Source organism: Typha angustifolia, chromosome 14 (genome assembly GCF_048772165.1).
Source record: "Typha angustifolia cultivar Huaian chromosome 14, ASM4877216v1, whole genome shotgun sequence".
Lineage (NCBI taxonomy): Eukaryota > Viridiplantae > Streptophyta > Magnoliopsida > Poales > Typhaceae > Typha > Typha angustifolia.
In genome coordinates, this window is record NC_133252.1 from 13294527 (window position 1) to 13316251 (window position 21725).

General features: G+C 38.7%; 3 protein-coding genes and 1 non-coding gene across 4 annotated transcripts; 2 read left to right on the forward strand and 2 right to left on the reverse strand.

The window, feature by feature from the left end:
* Nucleotides 1–1041: 1041 nt before the first annotated feature.
* On the reverse strand, nucleotides 1042–3800 carry LOC140776032 (very-long-chain aldehyde decarbonylase GL1-8). The gene is made up of 7 exons (XM_073119572.1): nucleotides 3640–3800; nucleotides 3401–3538; nucleotides 2832–2977; nucleotides 2639–2758; nucleotides 2351–2563; nucleotides 2177–2257; nucleotides 1042–1320 (listed from the first exon to the last, which is right to left on the reverse strand). The coding sequence occupies exons 1-7, from the start codon at nucleotides 3667–3669 to the stop codon at nucleotides 1251–1253; spliced, it is 798 nt and encodes a 265-aa protein (XP_072975673.1). The 5' UTR covers nucleotides 3670–3800; the 3' UTR covers nucleotides 1042–1250.
* Nucleotides 3801–7350: 3550 nt separating this feature from the next.
* Nucleotides 7351–7510, reverse strand: LOC140776840 (U1 spliceosomal RNA). The gene has a single exon (XR_012106940.1). It is a non-coding gene; the product is annotated as a U1 spliceosomal RNA (small nuclear RNA).
* Nucleotides 7511–8261: 751 nt separating this feature from the next.
* LOC140776082 (BTB/POZ and MATH domain-containing protein 3) lies at nucleotides 8262–13301 on the forward strand. Its single transcript, XM_073119644.1, has 4 exons — nucleotides 8262–8895; nucleotides 10494–10842; nucleotides 11656–11932; nucleotides 12899–13301. Exons 1-4 carry the CDS (start codon nucleotides 8504–8506, stop codon nucleotides 13093–13095), a joined length of 1215 nt encoding a protein of 404 aa, XP_072975745.1. The 5' UTR covers nucleotides 8262–8503; the 3' UTR covers nucleotides 13096–13301.
* Nucleotides 13302–15032: 1731 nt separating this feature from the next.
* Nucleotides 15033–21690, forward strand: LOC140775416 (uncharacterized). The gene is made up of 11 exons (XM_073118694.1): nucleotides 15033–15382; nucleotides 16055–16128; nucleotides 16225–16309; nucleotides 16460–16585; nucleotides 16670–16903; nucleotides 17037–17276; nucleotides 18468–18511; nucleotides 20221–20403; nucleotides 20623–20713; nucleotides 21222–21265; nucleotides 21334–21690. Exons 1-11 carry the CDS (start codon nucleotides 15160–15162, stop codon nucleotides 21454–21456), a joined length of 1467 nt encoding a protein of 488 aa, XP_072974795.1. The 5' UTR covers nucleotides 15033–15159; the 3' UTR covers nucleotides 21457–21690.
* The last annotated feature ends 35 nt before the right edge of the window (nucleotides 21691–21725 follow it).

Sequence of the window (21725 nt, forward strand, 5' to 3'; positions counted from 1 at the left end):
GATGCAGGATGAGTACTATACATAGCTTCCCATTAAAGTACGTAGGACATGAAATATATAAAAATAAAGACGTAGTACAAAGTTGTTCTCAAAGTCTAGGCATAATTAATTAGTACAAGATTGATGGTTGGGAAATTCCACTTGTGATTCCAAGGTCTCTTTACGTCAAATTTGTGAAATTTTTTTTTAATGCCGTGGAGTTGATTGATTCAACCTTTGGTCGTCCTTTAATGGTGACTTGAGGACTACTGAGATGGTCAGTTTCTGCCAGGACTTGATGCTGTCATGCCAAACTTCGGATTCGAGATTATTCACGGCTCCTCAATTAGAGCAAATGGTCCACATTTCATACGACACTAAGTATTAATTAGGCTAATTTGGCATAAATGAGGCTCCTAGTCTCAGATAAGACCCTGTCATTAATTGTCACACGGCTTTAAGCTTCTCCATAGACGCTCTTTTGCGTGATTGATGAGGTCTTATCTATAGGTATACAGGTATACCATTTAGTCCAGATATTTAGCCTATGGCCTGCCTCTCTTTAGGATCAAATGCTATATATACTAGCTGACTCATTATAAAATAACAGTAACACTAATTATAGCTTACTAATAAAATGGAGATCGAGTTCTTATTGGAGTGCTCAAGTGGGAGTGTCACGATTGATGTCTAAATCTTGAGATACTTGGTAAACAGAGATGACAGCAATCGCCGAGTAAGATGGTGTTTGCTGGTGTTCTGTTTCTGAAACAAAAGGATACCAATGAGACTTAGTCCGAACATCTGTGACTGATTCATATTTGCTTCAATGATCATCAAATGCCTATCAGACAATTTTATTAACCTGGTGCAAAAAAATTTTTACAGCAAATGATTGCTGACACCCAGTTTTCTAGCTTATGTTTCATTTTCTTCTTAGGCTCTTAGCATTCATCAAAAACTCCAAATTAATACGTTCTGAAAGTTTGGATTTATAACAACAGGAACCAGTAGGCAACATCTGGTTTTGTGAGGATATGGGCATCAAGACGATGACAAGCATCTAAAAGGGAAACTGCTTCGGATTTCAGAAACAAACTTCCGTGCATGTGAAATTATGCAGACAAAACCTACCCAAGAAAGTGCCAAATCATGACAACTCCTAAGCCTCTTCATGAGCTAGGCAAGGAAAACAACAGCAGATCGATAATTCATTGAGATACTAAGAGGAGTGCCTTGGAATGTGGCAAAGAGTGCCCTCCTTGAACAATTTACAATTGCTTCCCTTCTTCCTCCTCGAGCTTCTTCAACTTCTGGTAGCCTTTGTCGGTGCCGAATAACCTGACAAAAGAACAATGGAAAGAATAAAAGACTATGAGGAACCTCATGAACCGTATCATAGCAAATGAACTTGGTCGAATTCCAGAAAAATCTCTCAATGGGCACACACGCCTTTCATTGAATTAGGCATTAGGCTGGTGATCCATTACATGCACTTCGTTGGTTTGACAAGGTCATTTCATTAGTTCTTTATCACATTACCATTACTCATAAGAACATTGACATGGCACACTAACAAGGTACATATGGATGATATATAAATTTAGTCTTCATGGTCAACACTCTAAAGAGATTTGACAAATGCATACATTTATAAAATTCTTCCAGAGCATAAGCAACAATCAAAGATATACACAAGATCTACAATAAATTTTGGTTTCCTTTTCTGCAAAGTAATTAATATAACTTCGTCCTAGAGCTAAGATAATTTACAATATATTTTAGTTTCCTTTCTGCAAAGCAATTGATAATTTGATATAACTTATTTCTAGGACTCTTGATCAACCCGGGAAGAATCATGCTATGAATCTCAATGCTTAGTCCAGCTTTTTTCTGCACATGATGATAGTTCTTCACCACTGTGAGAAAAAGTAGCACGATACATATAGTACATACAAAGTTTTCTCTTATTGCATTAAAGTATCATTTATATCTATAGCAACTCTGCTTCTACTATCCCCATATGTAAGAAAACCAACAAATTGCCCAGAATTTTGGCGTAGAACATGGTCACATGCAAGTTACATATATATGCTGATCGATTCATTGTGATGACAACTTTTTATGGTTCACACAGTAAATGCTTATTTAGTTAGTTTATCTGACACGAAGTGAAAAAAGAGAAACAAACACTCACCAGTCCATGTAGACAAAAGTTGATGAGTAATTCCCAGATTTGGTATAAAGCACACGATGATGGTAGTCATGAAACACAGCACTAGAAAAGCAACCAAAAAAACTCAATTAATGAAATATAGGAAAGCAAAAAGGCTCACATGAAATATAAAGTGAAGATAAAATTGCAACTCACCCTCCATATAGTGGCAAGAAATTTGATGGGCTCCAAGGGAAGTGGTATCCACTGTGAGCCTCAACAGTCTCCAAAACTCTCAATACCATCCATATCCACAATGTGAATAGATGAGGGCCAGTGAGAGCAGGACCAATGATAGTCGCAAATCCAAGAAACAATATTTCAGCAGGATGTGCATACTCAGATGTCAATCCAAAAGGTGTGGCATATCTGGAAATAATCCATAACATAACAGCTAAGATAATTGAATAGAATGAATGGTGAAAACGTATAAATACTACTTACTCATGATGAATACTGTGTACATGTTTGTAAAGCCATTTAGTATGCAGAACCCTGTGACCCCAATAGAATACAAAGTCCTCCACAATGAAGTAGAAAAGTATTTGAGATAGGATGACGCTCCTACAACAATAGATAAATAACTATTCAAAAGGATAGCAAGCATGTATTAATGACCAAATTAGCTAAATAATACCAGGGTGGCAACGGAAGACTGCTTCTAAGGCCCATGAATCTGAAAGTTGGATAGGAAAATATCATAACTGGTAAATTCACACAGATATGGTACAAAATTAGCCGTAGGACGCATCGATCTTGCGAAGCAGGGGTATTACTCTTCTTCTGCAGAGATTTATATGTTGCTCATTCAGATATATTTCGAGAAAGAGTCCAGCTAATTGTAAAAATTACACTCGGACGTCTAAACTGATGCCTATTTTCACATAGAACCCATAATTTATTCTCATGACACATTAACCCCTTTTTAACTATAAAACATATATTAGTTATCCATTAGATTTTTTTTATTGATTTTCAATACATGAGCTTAAAGTTTTACTCTTATAGTAAAAAGAGATAGCAAATTTTGAGATATTCCATAGTATTGGGGGGTAAATGTTACAAAAGAAGACGAGGAATGCACGCGGAAATTGGCAATAGTTCAGAGTTCTTTGCGTAATTATGTCAAAAGGAAATGGTTTATAAAGTAACAGAGAAAAGCAAAATAAGATGGAGAAGAAGAAAAAAGATAGGATTTTTGCAGACCTGGATTTTATATTTGCTGAAAAGCCCAGACCTTTCGAAGTATAAGGAGGGGAGTCCGGATAAGAAGAAGACACTCTCGTGTAGTAAGAAGGTGCCCAATGTAGCCATTTGGAATTCGCTGAAATGAGTGATTAGATACTGCAAGAACCAAGCAAAATAGGCACAGATAAGCCTCTGATCAAATGCCAGCACCAAAAAAATCCATTAAAGACGAGCCCAAGGAGAAGTAAACTCCTTACCAGCCATCCGGATTCGAGGAGAGACGCCATGGATCTCGGAAGGAGGATCGAAGAGGGCGGGTGAGCGGACTCCGACTCGAGCTCTCGCCTTCGCGAGGAGCGGGGAAGCGATTTATTTCGACGAGAGTGAGATTAACAACAGGGGGGAGGGGGGAGGGGGGAGGGGGGATAGTAGCCAGACTGTCCCACGTGGTGGGTTTATAAAGCGACGGAGTCCTCGTGGATTGGGTGGCTTTTAGCCGTTTCCGTGTTTCGTGTTCGTCCTCGAGATACGAGAACCCCTCATCTCAGTGCATCCGACGGTGCTGGGGGCTTGACTTCGGGAATCGCGTCGCTTTTCCTGTTTCTGAAGTGTTTCCGTCCAGGTGCGGTGGGGCCCATGGCAGGGGGCCCACGTGGCTCGTTTTCTGTGGGCGAGGTGCAACTAGGCTTGCGCGACTAAGATTCTTCCTTAAAATACTTGGGTTAGGTGTAGATATATTGCATGAGATTGGAGGATAAATTTACTCTATAGCTATCTTGTGCAATACTTTGGCCAGTTGCCTGGACCAACGTAGTACCGACCGGGTAATAAGAACTGCTTACGTGAAGCATATTTCCTCTAGATTTAACAGGTTCATTAAAAAAGAAAAGAAGAAAACAAAAAAAGGAAAGGGAGAGAGTAGGTTTAACACGCAAGATAGATCCTGTTCAAGTACTGAGAATCTGACAGGTAGAAGACAGAGTACAGCACTACCTCAGATCGTACCAGGTTTACGTTCGTACCAGATTTCATACCGGGTACTCTCTTATTTAAGTTCTTTCTCCCCCTTAGATAGAAGCGCCAAAAGATTACCAAATAGTATGGTCTGAGTGGAATCCAAGAATTGTAATACTATTATAGTGTTACGAACCAATTTAATCTGATTTGAAGGTTGAGATTCAGGTCCAGTCCGCACGAAATTTAGAATTCATGAATAAAAACACAAATTTTCAGATATAAAATGGATGTGACATGGATTGGAGGCGAGTAATTGATAAAAATAGCTCAACAATAAATAATGATAGTGGCTTGCAGATATAGATGTGAGAGATAATTGTTAGTAAAAATTATATGAAAGGTAGAGACGATTAAGATAAAGAGACGAAGAAAGAGAAGTAGACTTACCCTACGGGACTAGGAGGATCGATAGAAGAGGGAAATTAGAAGGTAGATGAGACTGTGCTAACGAAAGAGGTGGCACTGGTTGGTAAAAAAAGGAGAAGGAGATGTTGAGGCCGGTGACCTAATTGAGAGAAATGTCAGCACAAAAAGTTAATTAATCTTTCATTCCAAGCATATCTAAGATATAAGCCGTAAGGCTCTATTTATAGATATTAAATCAAAAGGTCCGAAACAAATTTAACTAAAACGATCTTTTTTATCTTTTCGAATTAACCATTTATTTTTTCACGGGTAGATTCCGAATCTAGAGAAGACCAAAATTGTAAATCTAGATATTGACAATATTATTCGAATATATGTAAAATATTTTTCCGAAACTACACAGAGCGATTTAGCTAATTAAATAAAATCTCTAACATACTAAGGTTCTAACTAAATTAAATAACCAAATAAAATAACTAGACTTAATCTATTGATCCCAATGTCTCACGAGGTGATGCGATTTAATCCGAATCGCATCATTTAGCTGAAAAGAACGCTAATTTCTAGAAATTAAATGATTCAATTCATCAAATTTATAGCAACCAAGGGGAACAAGAGAAAATAGCTTACAAAAATTTATTGCCAACATAAGCGTCAAGAGTTACAAGCATCTAAATTACAAGTTTATGTTTTAAATAAAAGCATCTCAAAAATCATCGAGAAAATTGTGGCCTGTGATTAACTAAGTGCTAAGCAGAGAAGCTGAAAGATAATCGACCAACATAAAGAAATCACAGATCTTTAGTCACCCAAAAATTCCAAGTAGAAATGTGTATAGATGTAAACATTAACCTGAACGTACCCAATAAAAGTTTGCTCTTCGAAATGACCACCCCAAGAACCAGATCCAACTATGCGAAAGTTTTTATCTCACATCAAATTTTAAGTTACTGAGAGATGAGTTGAAGAGCTTTCCAAGCCCATGACGCATATTACACATCCTGCGTTCCTGTGAATCAGACAAAAGCAAGTCACAAGGTCTGAGAAAATACAAAACAGAGAAGTAGTAGTGGACGAATGCACTCATAATGAGAAACATCGTAGAAGCTGCCAACACAAGGGGGATAGCAACAGAGGTGATCATGTGATATTATCACATACATTCCCGTAAGTACGCTTGTGAATGTTTTGAAAATATTGCGACATTCTGCAATAGGACGAAAGAATTGAACAAGATTGAACTGTTGCAGATACGGAAGGACTATGGTCTGATTACTAGGCATATTCTTCGGAGAAATTTAGCTCTAAATTGTTAGCTATATGCACCGTGTGTCTCAAAAAAGAAGAAGTTATTCATATTCTATTTCACTTTCATCTCTGAACTTTGAAGCAGTTTAGAAAGTTAGTTGTACAGCAATGCCAACCATGACCACTTTCGCAAAGGATAAGATGAAGGATGCAGCAAGATAACAGCTTCCTCCAATAATTTTGTAGATTATGTCACATAAGAATGTCCAAAATACTTGGATAAAGCAAATATCACACATGTAAAAAAAAATAAGAGTATTGATCTTCACCTCCCACAAGATTTTTAAAATTTGAATTGTCCTCTAGCTGAAACTATAATTGATTTTGATAATGCCCAGGTTCTGGTGGTCTAGACCTCATCCATCTCTGTAGTTCCCATTGATTATTCATAGAGGAGCTTTTTCTACATGTAGGAAACTAAATTGCAATTTCACATTTTCAGAATTTAAACATTTTTTCGTGTATTTTATCACTTCGTCCTGCTCAGAGAACCTGACCAATAATTGAGCTCCAGGAATACATCTTTGCAGCTTAATTACTGTTTAATGTCTTCGGCACATTAAAGAAATACGAGGTTATGCATTTGACTCTGAAATCAACTTCCTATGACATGCATTTGACTCTGAAATCAACTTCCTATGACATTAATGATATACGAGGTTATGCATTTGACTCTGAAACCAAAAGGACCCTTAACTAAACCTTTCCCGCAGTACCCAAAAGTTTTCTCATGCTCATCACTCATCACTTGCATTTGCTTTTATGCGAAAGGCGATTCTTCACAGTCAACTCTCTCAACTCACCAACTTGACGCTCGATTGAGACACTAAATCCCGGTCTCAAAATATACGACATTTAGATAGAGACCACTTGCCCTCCTTATCTGATAACAGTTCGGATTATATTAACTATACTCCTATCTACAATCATACGGACTCATTAAAAGTAAATCAAACGGAAGAATCGAACAGATCTGTCTGCTACTAATAACTAAAAACGAGAAGAAATACCTTGAATGATACATCATCTGAGAACAGGGAACAATGTATCAAGAATCCATATGATCCTTCATAATTCCTCGATTCAGAGAGAGAGAGAGAGAGAGAGAGAGAGAGAGAGAGAGTACCAGTAAGCGAGTGGAATGAGCCAACTACGATCGCAACGAAAAGAGAATAATTTTAAAAAATTAGCCACCTGGACAGTCCAAGAACTTGAGGCAAGTTTTAATTCAACTAAAAGGATAATAATTTTAAAAATGATTGAATTTGAGATTTGGGCAGGGGCCGCGCGTGCGCGTACCCCCTCTACCACAAATTATGACGTCCACTCTCCCACTTGGGGAGATGGTAAGCCAGCGCGCCCACCAAGTGCAATGTGGGCCGCTGACCTAGGCCATGAGCCTTATTGATCGCCCATTGACCCCGTCCAGGTAAGTATGGCCCGACGTCGCACCAGCCCCCTCTTTTAACCACTCGCGAGCTACTCAAATTTCCCGATCTTCCGATGTGGGACTAAACTGCAGCAAATGTTGTATCCGTAACCGTAAATCCGTCTACCACTGCCTCCGTATACTTGCGGCTTACATGTATTATTATGTATGTCAGAGATTCTCAGTGTACACGCTTACTTAATCCAGCTCCTTTTGGCGCCAAATATTATACTTAAATGGGATTAAGGACCTCTAATTATAAATATAAATATAATATAATATAATATAAGGGTCGGAAACGCAACGCCAATATTCTTTTCGATCAACTTTTCTTTAATAAATACATAGTTTTTGGTCCGTATTTGCTAATTAGGACTATAAAGTTCGAATGATATTATAAATGTTTGTGTGGTTTGAGCATTTTTTTTACTGCAAAGCTTGAATCATGATTAGGGAAAAACAAGGTGCACGAAAAGATGGAGGTAATAGGAAGGTGATTAGTTCTTTGCAATTTCGGAGGCACGTTAAGTTTATATATATATATATTACGAGAGGCGGAGATGATACAAGATTTGATCCAGATCCATTGTAATCTCTAATCAAAGTTGCATTTGTTATATAGACTCATTAATTAGAGCAGTAAGCATACGACTCAAAGATTCACTTCCTAAACTCTGCGATTCATATTAATAAGAGTATCTACAGGGGCATACTCGGTGTACAGCACTCACACACTTAACCCATCTTCTTGCCCAAATCACCCCCCCCATTTTATTTCCTCACCTACCCCTCTCCCTTCCCTCGTCCTCGTCCTCTTCCTCTTCCGACAACCTCCTCGGCTCCTGTCCGTTCCCACTCTCCAAGAGCCTCTCACTTCCTCCCGGAATACCAAATCCCCTTCTTTGCCTCTCTATCCCCCCGGTCGTAGTCCCATCAAGAACCGGAATAGAGCCGGCCTTATCCTACGTTATCTGCCTTCTAGGGTTCGTCAATCCGATGAGATGGCGAAGTTGGAGGAGGACCAAGGTGGCTCCCTCAACGTGTCGCGATCCAAATCGGTGTGCGAGACGGTGAACGGATCCCACCAGTACATCGTCAAGGGCTTCTCGTTGGCCAAGGGGATGGGTTCGGGGAAGTACATGTCGAGTGATACGTTCACCGTCGGTGGGTACCAGTGGGCGGTGTACTTCTACCCGGACGGAAAGAACCCGGAGGATAACGCCTTGTACGTGTCGGTGTTTATCGCGCTCGCGAGCGAGGGCACGGATGTGAGGGCGTTGTTCGAGCTCACGTTGGTCGACCAGAGTGGGAAGGGGAAGCATAAGGTGCACAGCCACTTCGATCGCGCGCTCGAGGGTGGGCCTTACACCCTCAAGTATCGAGGGAGCATGTGGTACGTGTTCTTGTTTTGAGTTGGGTTCTTATTTGGGTTAATTTCGTTAGTGTTTCTTTAGTCTTTCTTGCGCTCGATTTTGTGGGAATTTGGATAGATACTAGAAGGTTGAAGTCCTTTTTGTATTTTTGGGTATTTCTTGTGCTAAAGATTCATCCTATGACATGTGGAGTGCAACATTTTGATCTAATGCTAAATATGCAAGAAAGTGGGAGAAACGAAATTATCTCGGCTGGACTGGTCGGTGGGGTGACGGCCATCTGGGTGTTTTCCAAATTGCTGATTGCTCGGTTAAACTTATTTGTGTGTGTGAGTGTGTATCTATATGGCCTATGGCATGTGGAGATAGCTTTGCTTTCTCTGTCCAAAATGTGAGAGTTCTTCTAGTTATTTGATGGTTGGATAAGCATTGATATTGTAAGGTTCTCTTCTAGTCGTTATAATTTCTTTTCAATGTTTTCATTGTTAGATAGGTTTACTCTATAGTATGCTCATAGTCTAATTTGGTGTTCTTCTATAGCTCTTCTAAATATAGATATCTTGGGTATTTTAGTTTAGCATCTTTGCTGATGTTTTCGTTACTTATTTTTTATTTTGACTGGTTCAATACTTCAATTGTGTACACAGAAGAAGCCGGTATGATCTTAGATAATTTTGTTGAACATGTCCATGCCAAAGAAATTTGCAAGCATTGCTTGAATAATCTTGTATATTTGAGTCAACGATACACATTATATAAATTTCATAAGAATGTTCTATTTTTATGAGATAAATGAGTGACTTATGCACTGCTGCCTACACATGGTTAAAGAGGGAGGATATATGAACATTTATTGTCATCTCTGAAGTGGCTGTTTCCATGACTTGAACCAATGGCCTTTTGACTGAAGAATCATCAAATAAACTTTTAATTTTGAATGTAGTTATAAATTATTTGAAATGCACCAACAGTATATCATAGATGAATATATCTTTATTTGTTGAAACAGAGTAGATAGCAGGTTGTGGGCTACAATTGCTTAGTCAATTATAGTAACTCGTTTTTTGTTAGTTTGGTTTCTACTGGCTGTGGAGGTAATTAAACAGCTAATCCTTTTTCTACAACAGTACAACCTTCAATTGAACAGGCACTAGCCAAAGTCGCATATAAAGATCTGCCATGTGAATTAGCAACTCGGCCCAAAATTTGAGTGTCATTAAGATGAGAATCCTGAAGTTCGTAACTGGTTTACTAATAAAAGTAAAATATAAATGGTTAAGAGTTCATGTAAGTTTATGTGTACGACTCATCAGGTTATAATTTCCTTGGATGATTTAGGCATGCCTAATGGAACTACCTTTTTTATAATGTTATCCAGCCAAGTTAAGCAATACTGCAAATTTCTACCCTGAATGATACTAAAGATATATCAGTATATAATACAAAATTGTGGCTTGGGCTAATTGTCAAGGTTGTTTGATGTTCCATTATATGTCATTATTTTTTTTCTGTTCTTTTTTTTAACTATATGACTTCCTTTACAATTGTTCATGAATTTACAATGTTCTTCTTTTGACACTGCCACAGATAAATGATTGATTACTTGTGAATTTCTTAGGGGTTACAAGCGGTTTTACAGAAGATCAACCTTGGAAACATCGGATTATCTAAAAGATGACTGTCTAATCATGAACTGCACTGTCGGTGTAGTTCGGAATCGTATTGAAACACCAAGGCACTTCTCCATTTCTGTACCACCACCTGATTTAGGTCACTGCTTTATGGAGATGTTGAAATCTGGTATTGGTTCTGATGTAGTTTTTGAAGTTGGTGACGAGACTTTCAGAGCTCACAAGCAAATTCTTGCTACTCGGTCTCCAGTATTTAAGGCCCAATTTTTTGGTCCTATTGGAAACCCAACTCTTAACAGAATTATCGTGGAGGATGTTGAACCTCTTGTTTTCAAGGTGATGACTAAATTACATTTTCATGTTGAAGGACAGACAGTACATAGAAGATATTAATATGAATATAAATGGAACATACTCCAGTGACAAGAATATTTTCGAAATAAATTTTGCTACTTTGGTATGTTACAGTATTTTTTTTTCCTTTAAGAGAATAAAATTTTAAATGCATCTTTCCTCCTTTGTGAAGTCTCATACAGTCTAAATGGATCGTACGAAGAAAATCCACAAAAGAAGTTCTGAGGTCAATAATATTATCTCTCTATTAGGGTTACCAAAATTCTAATACTCATCCTTAATTAGATTTAATAATTTTTTTGTGTAATTCTTTTAGTGTTAGTCCTTTAAAGCTTGGGATAAAGAAAATATTTTTCATTCTGAAGACATCATTTAGTCTGTAAGCAGTTCTAATATTATGATTGAGTTGGAACTGTACAACTTTCTTGGTAAATTGGCTTCCAAATTGCCTTCTGCTTTGGTGCGCCAGCTAGAATGAGAAAATTTTCTTTTGTCGTAGGAGATTTTTTATGATATTACTAATTGGTAATGCAATGTCAATTGCCTCCTTTTCCTCAAATAAATTTACTCTTTCATAAGAAAAGAAAATTCTTTAATATTGGTAATGCAATGTCATGCACTGGGACAGTTCCTGTTGTTAGTCATTTTAAATAGCTGCTGTTACTGTGAAGTTCAACACTATGAAAATTTGTCTAATATGCCTGGCAGAACTTTATGTTATTTTTTTTATAAGTTGGCTCACTTCTAATTAGCTACTTATTTTCTCGTGTAGATGATAACCTTCTCTTTACGCAGGGCATGCTTCACTTTATATACTTGGATGAACTTCCGAGTGTTCATGAACTGGATGGGTCAGCTTCTATGTGCACATCCACAATTATGGTGCAACATTTATTGGCGGCAGCTGATAGATATGGATTGGAGCGTCTGAGGTTGCTATGCGAAGCAAAGTTATGTGAAGAAGTCACAGCCGATACAGTAGCAACAACTTTAGCCCTGGCTGAGCAACACCAATGTGCTCAATTGAAATCTGTGTGTCTAAAATTTACGGCAGCTCGAGAAAATTTGGGTGGTGGGTGTTATTCTCTCTAAAGATAGTTTCTGACTAGAAAAAGACTTCCTATTGTGCACTAGGGTAGGAATTTTCATGTATGCATTGGTATCTTAGGGAAAACTTTCCTAAGAACCTGCAGTAAAATATTTGCTAATATGCACTAGGATACCCTTTCTTGCTAACTTGAGTACTTTCAGTCACTTTGTAGCCACAAATTTGCTCCAAGATGTACAGAATTACAACAAAGCCTTCTTTCCTTGAGAGTTGTAGGTTATAGGAATTATTTTCCATCGTTTAGCTCTATCTTGCTCATTGCCTTGTGGAATTGAATCTTTTCCTATTCTTTTTTCTTGCCGTTTTGGCTTTCTTTCACCTTTGGGTACCTTCCATCTTAATTAAATTGCTCCATCTTATTATCGGAATATATATTCTCATTGGACATGCTAAAATCGTCTTAAATATCTTTCTGCATTTACTTGTTATCAAGTTCTTACCTTGTAAGCAAGCATTTACTTAGTGCAATGCAATCATCATAGAGAATAGTTTGAGTGTCCTTGATCAAAACATTCTAGATGCACTTGGTATTAGAGAATAGGGATAAGCAAATTTTAAGTTGATATGATCTGATTATATCTTGTTTACTCATGTTTTTGGTAATTTAAATCTGTCCTGAATGGAGTTGCTTGATTCATAAGCTTTATTATCATGGCAGTTTTTTTTTTTGGGGCGGGGGCGGGGGGTTGAAATTCTGCCCCTTTAAAATGTCACAGTTGATCTTACGTTTTGTAAAAAATATTTGGGGTTATATTAGGTTAGAAAGCATGCTGATAATATCAGCTTATTTTTTATATTGACTAGCTAATCCATTATAAATAATCTTCCGAGTTTCCATTTTAAAGATATCTGTTTCTATTAAATAGAATCCACATTGGATATATGATTGAGTTGTATACTTTATTTCTCATATTCCAAATCTACTTGCAGTTGTCATGCAGACTGAAGGTTTTAATCACTTGGAGGAGACATGCCCATCACTACTATCGGACTTGTTGGCAACTGTGGCTGTGGTAGATGATGATCCGACATCAATCTGTCGGAAGAGGAGTGGTAGCAGCAATATAGGGCTCAATTTATTGGACAGCATTGATCCCGACGGAAGGCGTATGCGGAGGCGAATGTAGCTCTCCTCACTGAAATCTCGGGTTCTGAAGTCCTGCGGCGTCCTGCTGCCACCTACAAACATTGTATTTCTTCTTGTGGTGCTTGCAGTGAAGTGGCATCCCTGATTTAATTTGATTTGAACTTGAGTTACATGTGAATAATCATATATTATGTTTCTGTTAGCAAGTGATCGTAGTGAACCTTCAGCAAAATTCATAAACAGCAATTTACATTGTATTTTTCATTGCCTAACCAGCATAACTGTACTCTATTAGTTTTGGAGAGTGCCTATATGTAATCGTTCCACAGACGGACTTGTTTCTTTAGATTGGCACAAAGGACTATGTTTATGAACGTACTAGATCGTATGGTGGCTAATTCCTTCAATTGCTCACTTGTGAAAGCCTAGGCGGTTTGCTATCCTTTTATCTCAAAGCAGTTTAGTTTCAGCGTGTTTTAAGATGCAATACGCTAAAAGAAATCAATATAAATAAAACTTTTGTATCTTCTCTTTTTTCTCTCATTATAAGGGCTTAAATAGGTGTTGAGTTGGTGAACGAAGCTGGCTGGAGAAATTGCTGTGCTAGAAGTACCTAGGGAGGAGAGTGGCAGCAAATTTGTGGAGATTCCAAACCACGAAGCTATTACGATCTACGCTCCACAATACCACTTCATCGCTCTCACGGTCCTCCGCCATCTCGAAGGTCTTGGTTAGGAACAGCCGCGGATCCACCTTGTTAAACCCCTCCATGAGCTGAGGGAGGAAGACCTCGTCATCAAAAAGTTATTGCTGATTTCCATGGCCAATGCCCCTTCTTCTCCACCAACTTCTTGTACAGAATCACTGCGATATTGGGCTCTATCTAGTTCGGGAAGTGTAAGTGTAATATTTGAAGCTAGAATATCTTTTTCTACAGCACAGCGAGTGACAGACGATCCTTCTCGCTGAAAGATGTAGCAAGTTTGGGTTGGATGGCGTCGGACATTTGACAAACACGCGCGCGCCGCGCCCAACCGCACCTCCAAATTCTTCTTTTGATCTAATGGTTTCTTGAACCTCGACTCTGTGGGACTGCGTGACTCTTGTGATCGGCTGCCAGAAATACTGGAACAGTGATCTGCTACGTCTTCTCTGAACTCATGAATGTTGACTTGGGAGACAGGGATTTGTCCCAGAATAGGTCATTTGCTTTAAATGTACACTCATTTTTAGCCAAGCTTGTTGAGCTCTTCTTAGTCACGCAGTAATCCTCCATCTCCAACAGTAGTATTGATATCTTGGAGAACGACTTGGTCTGTCGCCTTCCTATTCGTTACTTTCTCTGAGTCGCTGTCAATCTCCAAAATAAGACGCAACTCTTCTCTTCCCACCAAACATCGAGATACCAGTGCATGATTATAAATAAAACGACGGTCGACGAGCAGCGTTTGAATAATCCCACATATTTTGTGGTGACAGCTGTCTACCATCGTCTGGTGCCTAATGTAACTCTTGACCTCTATATTATTCCCCACCCGAGTTTGGGTATCACTCGTGACTAACGTTGTTAACATCGGTAAGGGTGACGAGAGGAAAAAATAAATTAGGTAGCTGTGAGCACGCGAAACAGAGATTTTGTTGGAAATAAATTTTAAGATTTCCAGGACGGCCACGTTACAGCGGAGGTCGCCGCTCCCTAGTGGGCCAAGCCGCACGTCGCTACGTGGCGTGTTGGAATGGTGGCCACGCCACCGGCGGGCTTCGACCTTTCCAGAAGCTTCTGGTGAGCTCTTGGTCAAAAACGCGCGGAAGGATCTAGCGATCGAGCTCGCGCCACCTGTCCCTGAGCCGCCACGTGGATCCAACGTGGCGCCCTCATTCCCAAGAATTTGATACGGGCGAATTAGGGCTCCCGTTCCCACTCTGTCCACTTAGTAAATTCCAATTCTCTAGTCGCAGCAATACTATCTCAAAGGTCCACACAGAGAGAGAGAGAGAGAGAGAGAGAGAGAGAGAGAGAGAGAGAGAGAGAGAGGCCAGAGGAGTAGTAGGAGTGGAGAGAGGGGGAGAGATCTCGGAGCAATCGTTGAGGGTTAGAGAGGGGATGAATGGTGGAGACGAAGGAGAGGAAATGGAGGAGGACGGGAAGGAGGAGAAGGAGATGAAGAAGGAGAAGGTGGTGTTGATATGGGGTTACCTCCCCGGCGTGTCGCAGCAGAGATTGCCGTTGCTTTGTCCGGTGCCGGTCCGAATGCCGGATTCCGACGCCGGGGACGCGTGGAGGGATGTGTGTGGCGGCGGATGCGGTTTCGCGATGGCGATCTCAGGTAACGCTCTCAGATCTCTTTCTCTCTGTGTAGTTTATGCTTTTTCTTTCGATGATTCAAATTTTTTTCTCAGATTTTCAAGAAGTTTCTGTTGAATCACCAGATATGTTCTTGCTTTGGTAATTTTGGAGAATTTTTGAGAGATTTGATGCGTCAGTTTGCTTGCTATCTGTAATAGTTTTCTCCTGATTTATTGAATTATTTGTGACATTTTTCATGACTTTCTCATTTGAAGGGATTTATTTATAGTGGAAACTTTCCCCCCTGCATTTATTCTTACTATTGATGATATTTCCAACATTCTAATTATTTTGGCTAATGATAGAGCTCTTGTAGGATTACTTTCGGAGGAGTTTAAATAGTCGAGATTTTTTTCATACAAGCAATGCTTATTTTGTTGGCTTTGGGACGTTATTTAGATTTTCTCTTTTGCTTTATTTTCCTATCGATTTTCGAAACAAGATAACAGCTTAGGCTTTTTGGATAATATATATTTCCCTGGAAGTGTCAAATGTTCTGCTCGAAAGGGGACTATCTGAAATTTCTCTAGAGAGTAATCAATTGTTGAGAATGATTCTTATCTCACAGGTCCATTTAACTGCTTCGAAGTTTTATACTCTGGTTTATAATATCTAAGTTTAAAGTGTGATACCATTCCTTCCTTCCTGTTAGAATCCGGCAAGCTCCTCACCTGGGGTTCGACAGATGATATGGGTCAAAGTTATGTGACTTCAGGGAAACACGAGGTACCCAAGCTTTGGTTCCTAATACTCTTCTTCTCTTCTTTTTATTCAAAGTCTGAACACTGTGACTTATGTTATCTTCTTTTATCCCGTCCTCAGGAAACCCCAGAAGCTTTTCCTCTTCCAACTGAGGCAGCCATAATGAAAGCAGCTGCAGGCTGGGCTCACTGTGTTGCAGCTACAGGTGCTGAGGCTATCTGTACCTACTCTGTTCTTTCAGCAAATCTTTTAAGAAGTAACCTAATATTATACCTATACCTAATATCGCAGAAATATAATATTTTGTACACATTCATATCTTAGTGGTTTTGACAAATGTACGTATCTCAACCAGCTCATGGGGAGGTATACACATGGGGATGGAAAGAATGTGTTCCATCTGGGAGGGTTGTTGCGGACCATTCTTCATCGGAGGCCTCAGAAAAGGATGAAAGACATAGTGGGTTTGTTAATGAGCAAGGTGATGTCTTGTAATCATAATGAAGTTATAAGTTTTTTTACATAAATGTTAGTAGTCAATATAACAGAGGCAGCTCGATTACAGTGAGCCCCAGGTCACAGGGTTCTAGGTCTGGTGCTGGAACAATTTCAGGCTTTGATAGTAGAGGTAGTGAAGAGAGCACAAAGCGGAGAAAGATATCTTCCGCAAAAGTTGGAGCTGAGAGCTCAACATCTAGTGAGGAAACTCTTTCAGCACCTCCATGTCTGGTAACGCTTAACTCTGGAGTGAGGATTTCAGTAGTAGCTGCTGGTGGGCGCCATACACTAGCTTTGTCAGGTAAATATCACAGTGATGCAATGTTTTTAGGCTTACACAGTTTTCGTAGATGGGAGGTTTCTTCATTCTTCAGAATACATAAAATACTTCCATAAGAAAGTGCTGCTGTTTCCTAATCTTCTCAAAGCTTCAGATGTTGGCCAGGTCTGGGGTTGGGGCTATGGAGGAGAAGGCCAACTTGGTCTCGGTTCAAGAATTCGCACAGTATCTTCTCCTCATCCTGTACCTTGCATCGAGTCTGCTGCCTACTCTTTGGATCGACCGGCAGTGACTTCGAAAGGGAACAGAAGTTCAGAAGTGCAGACTTGTAAGACGACAGGAAATTGTGTGAAGTCCATTGCTTGTGGAGGTCGTCATAGTGCAGTTGTCACAGGTCAGTGTTGTCTAATTCATAATTTTGGACTTTATGCTTAGTTTTCATACTAGTCTTGAAGGCTTGAATCATATTACTGCACTCTATCATATGTTTGATCCAATTCATAATTTTGGATTATCACACTGTTGTCTCTCATGATGACAATGCAAACAGAAATGCATATTTCTTTTACAACGGTTCTAATGAAGGAATCCGTTTATGTGTGAAATAGTGCTGTCAATAGTGGCTGGTTTCCATTGTGATTATTCTGTTCTATTAATTTTGCCATTTTGGATAGTTGTAGTCAAACTGATTATCTTTTGTTATATTGGATAATTGTAGGAAGGTAGATGTAGACCACAAAGTACTGTATTTGCAAGAGATTTAGGTCTAGCATTCTTGACCACAGGTAGATCTGAATATGTTTTTAATTAAAGTCATCTAAAAAGTTGGAGGTGAGCATGGCATGATAGAGGGGAGGACTTATATTTAGTGAGATAATTGAGGATGAGTTGTACTAGAGAAAGCTTAGAGAGTATATGGATATGTGATGATGAGAAGTTTGTCAAAAAAGTAGGAAGTGGGCATGATGTGACATTTGGGAAGGAGGAACCTTAGAGAGGAGATTTTGAGACTGTAAGTGACGGACAGTTTGAAGTTGTGGCCCCAGTCAGTAAAACGAATAAATTTTCTGGAAAAAAAGTTCTTTCTGAAGTTGTTCTGGTTGAACCTAGAAAAAAAGGTTTAACCTTTGATAGGATTTACTCTCAGGCCAAACTCCGCAATCTTGATTTTTATGAGATGAACCTGGTATGACATGGCATGACACACAGTTATCTACATGAGTACATGGTATGACACACAGACTTGCAGTTATTATTGGATGTTTACTGACTGTTCTCTACCTCTTCTTATATGTCAACTTTTTAAAATAACCAAAAGATTCAGGTCCCAGCAACCTATTTTTGATCTATATCTTCTGCTTTGCCTAGCAAAGAAGGGTCCCAATGTAGACCACAACTTTTATATCTTCTGCTTTGCCCTTAAACCGCCAGACAAAGAAGGGTTTTATACGGTGACAAATTTTAGAATTACTAGAAAGCCTTGTATCTCTTTCATTTGCCCCACTCATTTCCTGTTTATCAATTTGTTAGATTAGTGTGCCATTTTGTCTAATACTCTATTGATTATTATATGATTCATGTGCAGATACAGGAGCTTTGCTTACCTTTGGTTGGGGACTTTATGGACAGGTTAGTTTCTATGGCATTTTCTTTCCTTAGATGACCATAGTGAAATTGTTCTACTTGACTTTACATATTAACTTGTGATGGTTGGTGAATTGCAAGTGGGCTAGCAGAATCCATTAGTTATTATTTCTTACACATTCATTCTAACAAACGTAATTCTTGAAGACAATTATTGGTAGTATCATCTATATATGGTTTTTCCCTAATTGTGAGCTGGAGTATGGTTATAGGTGCTTTGAGCAGCTGTCCCATTGTAATCATATTGAACATAGTTTTGTGGCCATATTAATGTTTTACTGAAGAAGTGCTGATAGCATTGTGGCTTCTGTTTCTAGGTTGACTATCATTAGGAGACATCATAAGATTATTAATCTACATCATAAGCCTAACGGATCTTGAAGTTTAGATTAGATTGAACAGCAGGAATTCTAATTGAACCTTCAAATTAGGACAAATATAATTGTGAAATCCTGAACCATTGTTTATCATTTGGCTTCAGTGTGTCCTTACACTGTTATTTTAGGTGTATTTTCTTAGATCATTTTTTTTGTGTATTACCCATTAAAAAGGTTGCTGTTTTTTGGGAATTGCTTTAAATTGCAAGTTCTTAACAGTTAGGATGGCCGAACTAGTTGCCAGGTGCTTCATCTATGACTGCTTGAGATAAATAACTCCTGTCTGTTTTGAGGGTTCAAAGAGATTAACTTGATCCGGCAGTCATTATTCAGTTTCACTTTCTATTGGTTGTGCACTATCATGTAATCTCATCTGTAAGTTTTATCTATCTTTCTTGCTAATGAAGCATACATTGGCGAAGGTTTCTGTACCATGTCAAATGATTAGCTTTACTTTATTAGCAGATGCCTCTAGAGAATGTTGAGTTGTTGTTTGTTTCAACACTCAACACATGATTTATTACAATTGATTGGTAAGACCATAAGAGAAAAAGGATGTGATCAAGATATTATCTTTCATGACTGTTGATATCTTCGAAAAACTACTGCTTTAGTGCATTAGAGAATCTAGGTAACAGACTTCCAGTTGAAAGTACTGATATAACGGATCTTCTAGAAGATTACTTTGGAAATGGCTAATTAGATTGAATATACAGTGAGAGGTAGATTGATTACTATTTGAACTGTTCTCAGCGGTGTGACCCATCATTGTTAAGAATTCAGTCAATTTTAGAGTTTTGAAGACATTTTTTGGATGTAATAGTGAAAGTTATTTGTTACTACTTACTAGTCAAATGATTTGTATGCATTAAATCTAGAAAATAGAGCTGTTTATTCTTCTTTGGAACTATATCATGTCAAAAACATTTGAGTGGTTTATTCAGATATGGTGGAGTGGTGATAATAGTATTTCTTATGTTATTAAATAAGATTTTTTTTCCTTTCTCAGTGGATATGAAGAAATTACTGGTTTGAACTTTGATCATACAATTTCATTGTATTTCCAACCACATGTTAAGACTGCATCTATGGTTTCACCTTGTCCATGAAATTTCAAAATATTAACCGTTCTCCAGGATTAATATGTAGGAATTGTAGAAAAGATGGGACAAAAGGCACAATATAATGTTGAAGATGAGAACCTCTGTAACATGGGAAACTGCCTTTTCCTGAGCTGTCTATTTATGTCAATTACCTTCAGAAGAACTTACAGTGCTTTTGTTTTTATCCTTTTCCTCTTATGTTCTTTTGGCTCAGTGTGGGCAAGGCAGTACGGACGACGAGCTGAGACCATTGTGTGTATCTTCTCTTTTGGGTGTCAAGATAAAAGATGTTGCTGCCGGACTGTGGCACACTGTCTGTACTTCGGTTGATGGTGATGTATATTCATTTGGTGGCAACCAGTTTGGGCAACTTGGAACTGGTTCTGATCAAGCTGAGGTATATCATCATCTACACACTATTTGATGTTAAATTGCCTGATTTACCATGACCTACTTCTCATGCGGTCTGTACATTAGAGGCTGTTGTTCTCTGTTCAATTTGCTTATCAAAGTTATACCAGAAATTGGAACTGATCATGTTTAATATGGTCATCTATCAATCTAGTCCTATATTTCACATAGAACTTAAACACTAAAGGTGCTCTTGTAATGACAGACTCTTCCAAAGCTACTAGATGCTTCATGCTTGGATAACAAGAATGCCAAAGCTGTTTCTTGTGGAGCACGCCACAGTGCGATGATCACAGGTATTACATTTTATGCTTTTGTGATTATTTGTTTGGGTAATCCTTGGACGCTCCTATTCTTGATATAAAGCTTTGATATTTGACGGGCACTAGCATCGATATTCTTTATACACACATTACGCACCGTCCTCGCAGTAAGAAACAATACGATAGGATTTGATTTGATGCAAGGTGTTGCATTAACTAGATAAGAATAAAGAAGAATGACCCATAAAAATGACCCTGGATAGTTGAAACTAAAAGCTAGTGTCCTTGGGCTTTTAGATTGCAAATTGTGTTATTCTCAATTTGTTTGATTATAAGATATAAGCTTTTGCCATGTTTCCAAAATGGTTGCTATATACTTCTTTCTGAGGCAAAATTCAGGTAGTATAAGTATGCTTCACCATTGATGGGTGGGAAACTGCCCATAGTAGAATAGCATAAATCTGTTAAGATTTTAATGAATTTTGATGTTGGTGGCACAATTCATAGACGTTGACGAGTTTATACTTTCTGGTTCCTATAGATAACGGAGAGGTGTTCTGTTGGGGATGGAACAAATATGGCCAGGTACTGCCCAGTTGCTCAAATTGTGATAGTGCTCGCTCTTGTTACTAATGTCTTCTGCCCTTCCACAGCTTGGTCTGGGTGATGCGATCGACCGAAATCTGCCATCTCAAGTTCCCGTTGAAGCTTATCACCCGATGAATGTGTCCTGTGGGTGGTGGCATACTTTGGTGCTTGCCGAATCTCCAACTTAAGCATGATTAGCCTCGGACTATTTGTTCACAATTTTGTTAGGATCAGTAGGTTTCGCTAGAAGCAGTGTGTATTTGTACATACATGTCAATGCATACACATGTACATGCAGATGCATGTTACCATTCTTTCTGATGTTTTAACTCGTCGTGTGCGTATGACTGCAGCTTCTATAACTTTTAAGTGATTCCTGTACATTTCTTATTTAAAAATCTCCGTGGCATGATGAAACTGGAGTGACAACAGCTGTGCTGGTAACTAAGTCGCCAAA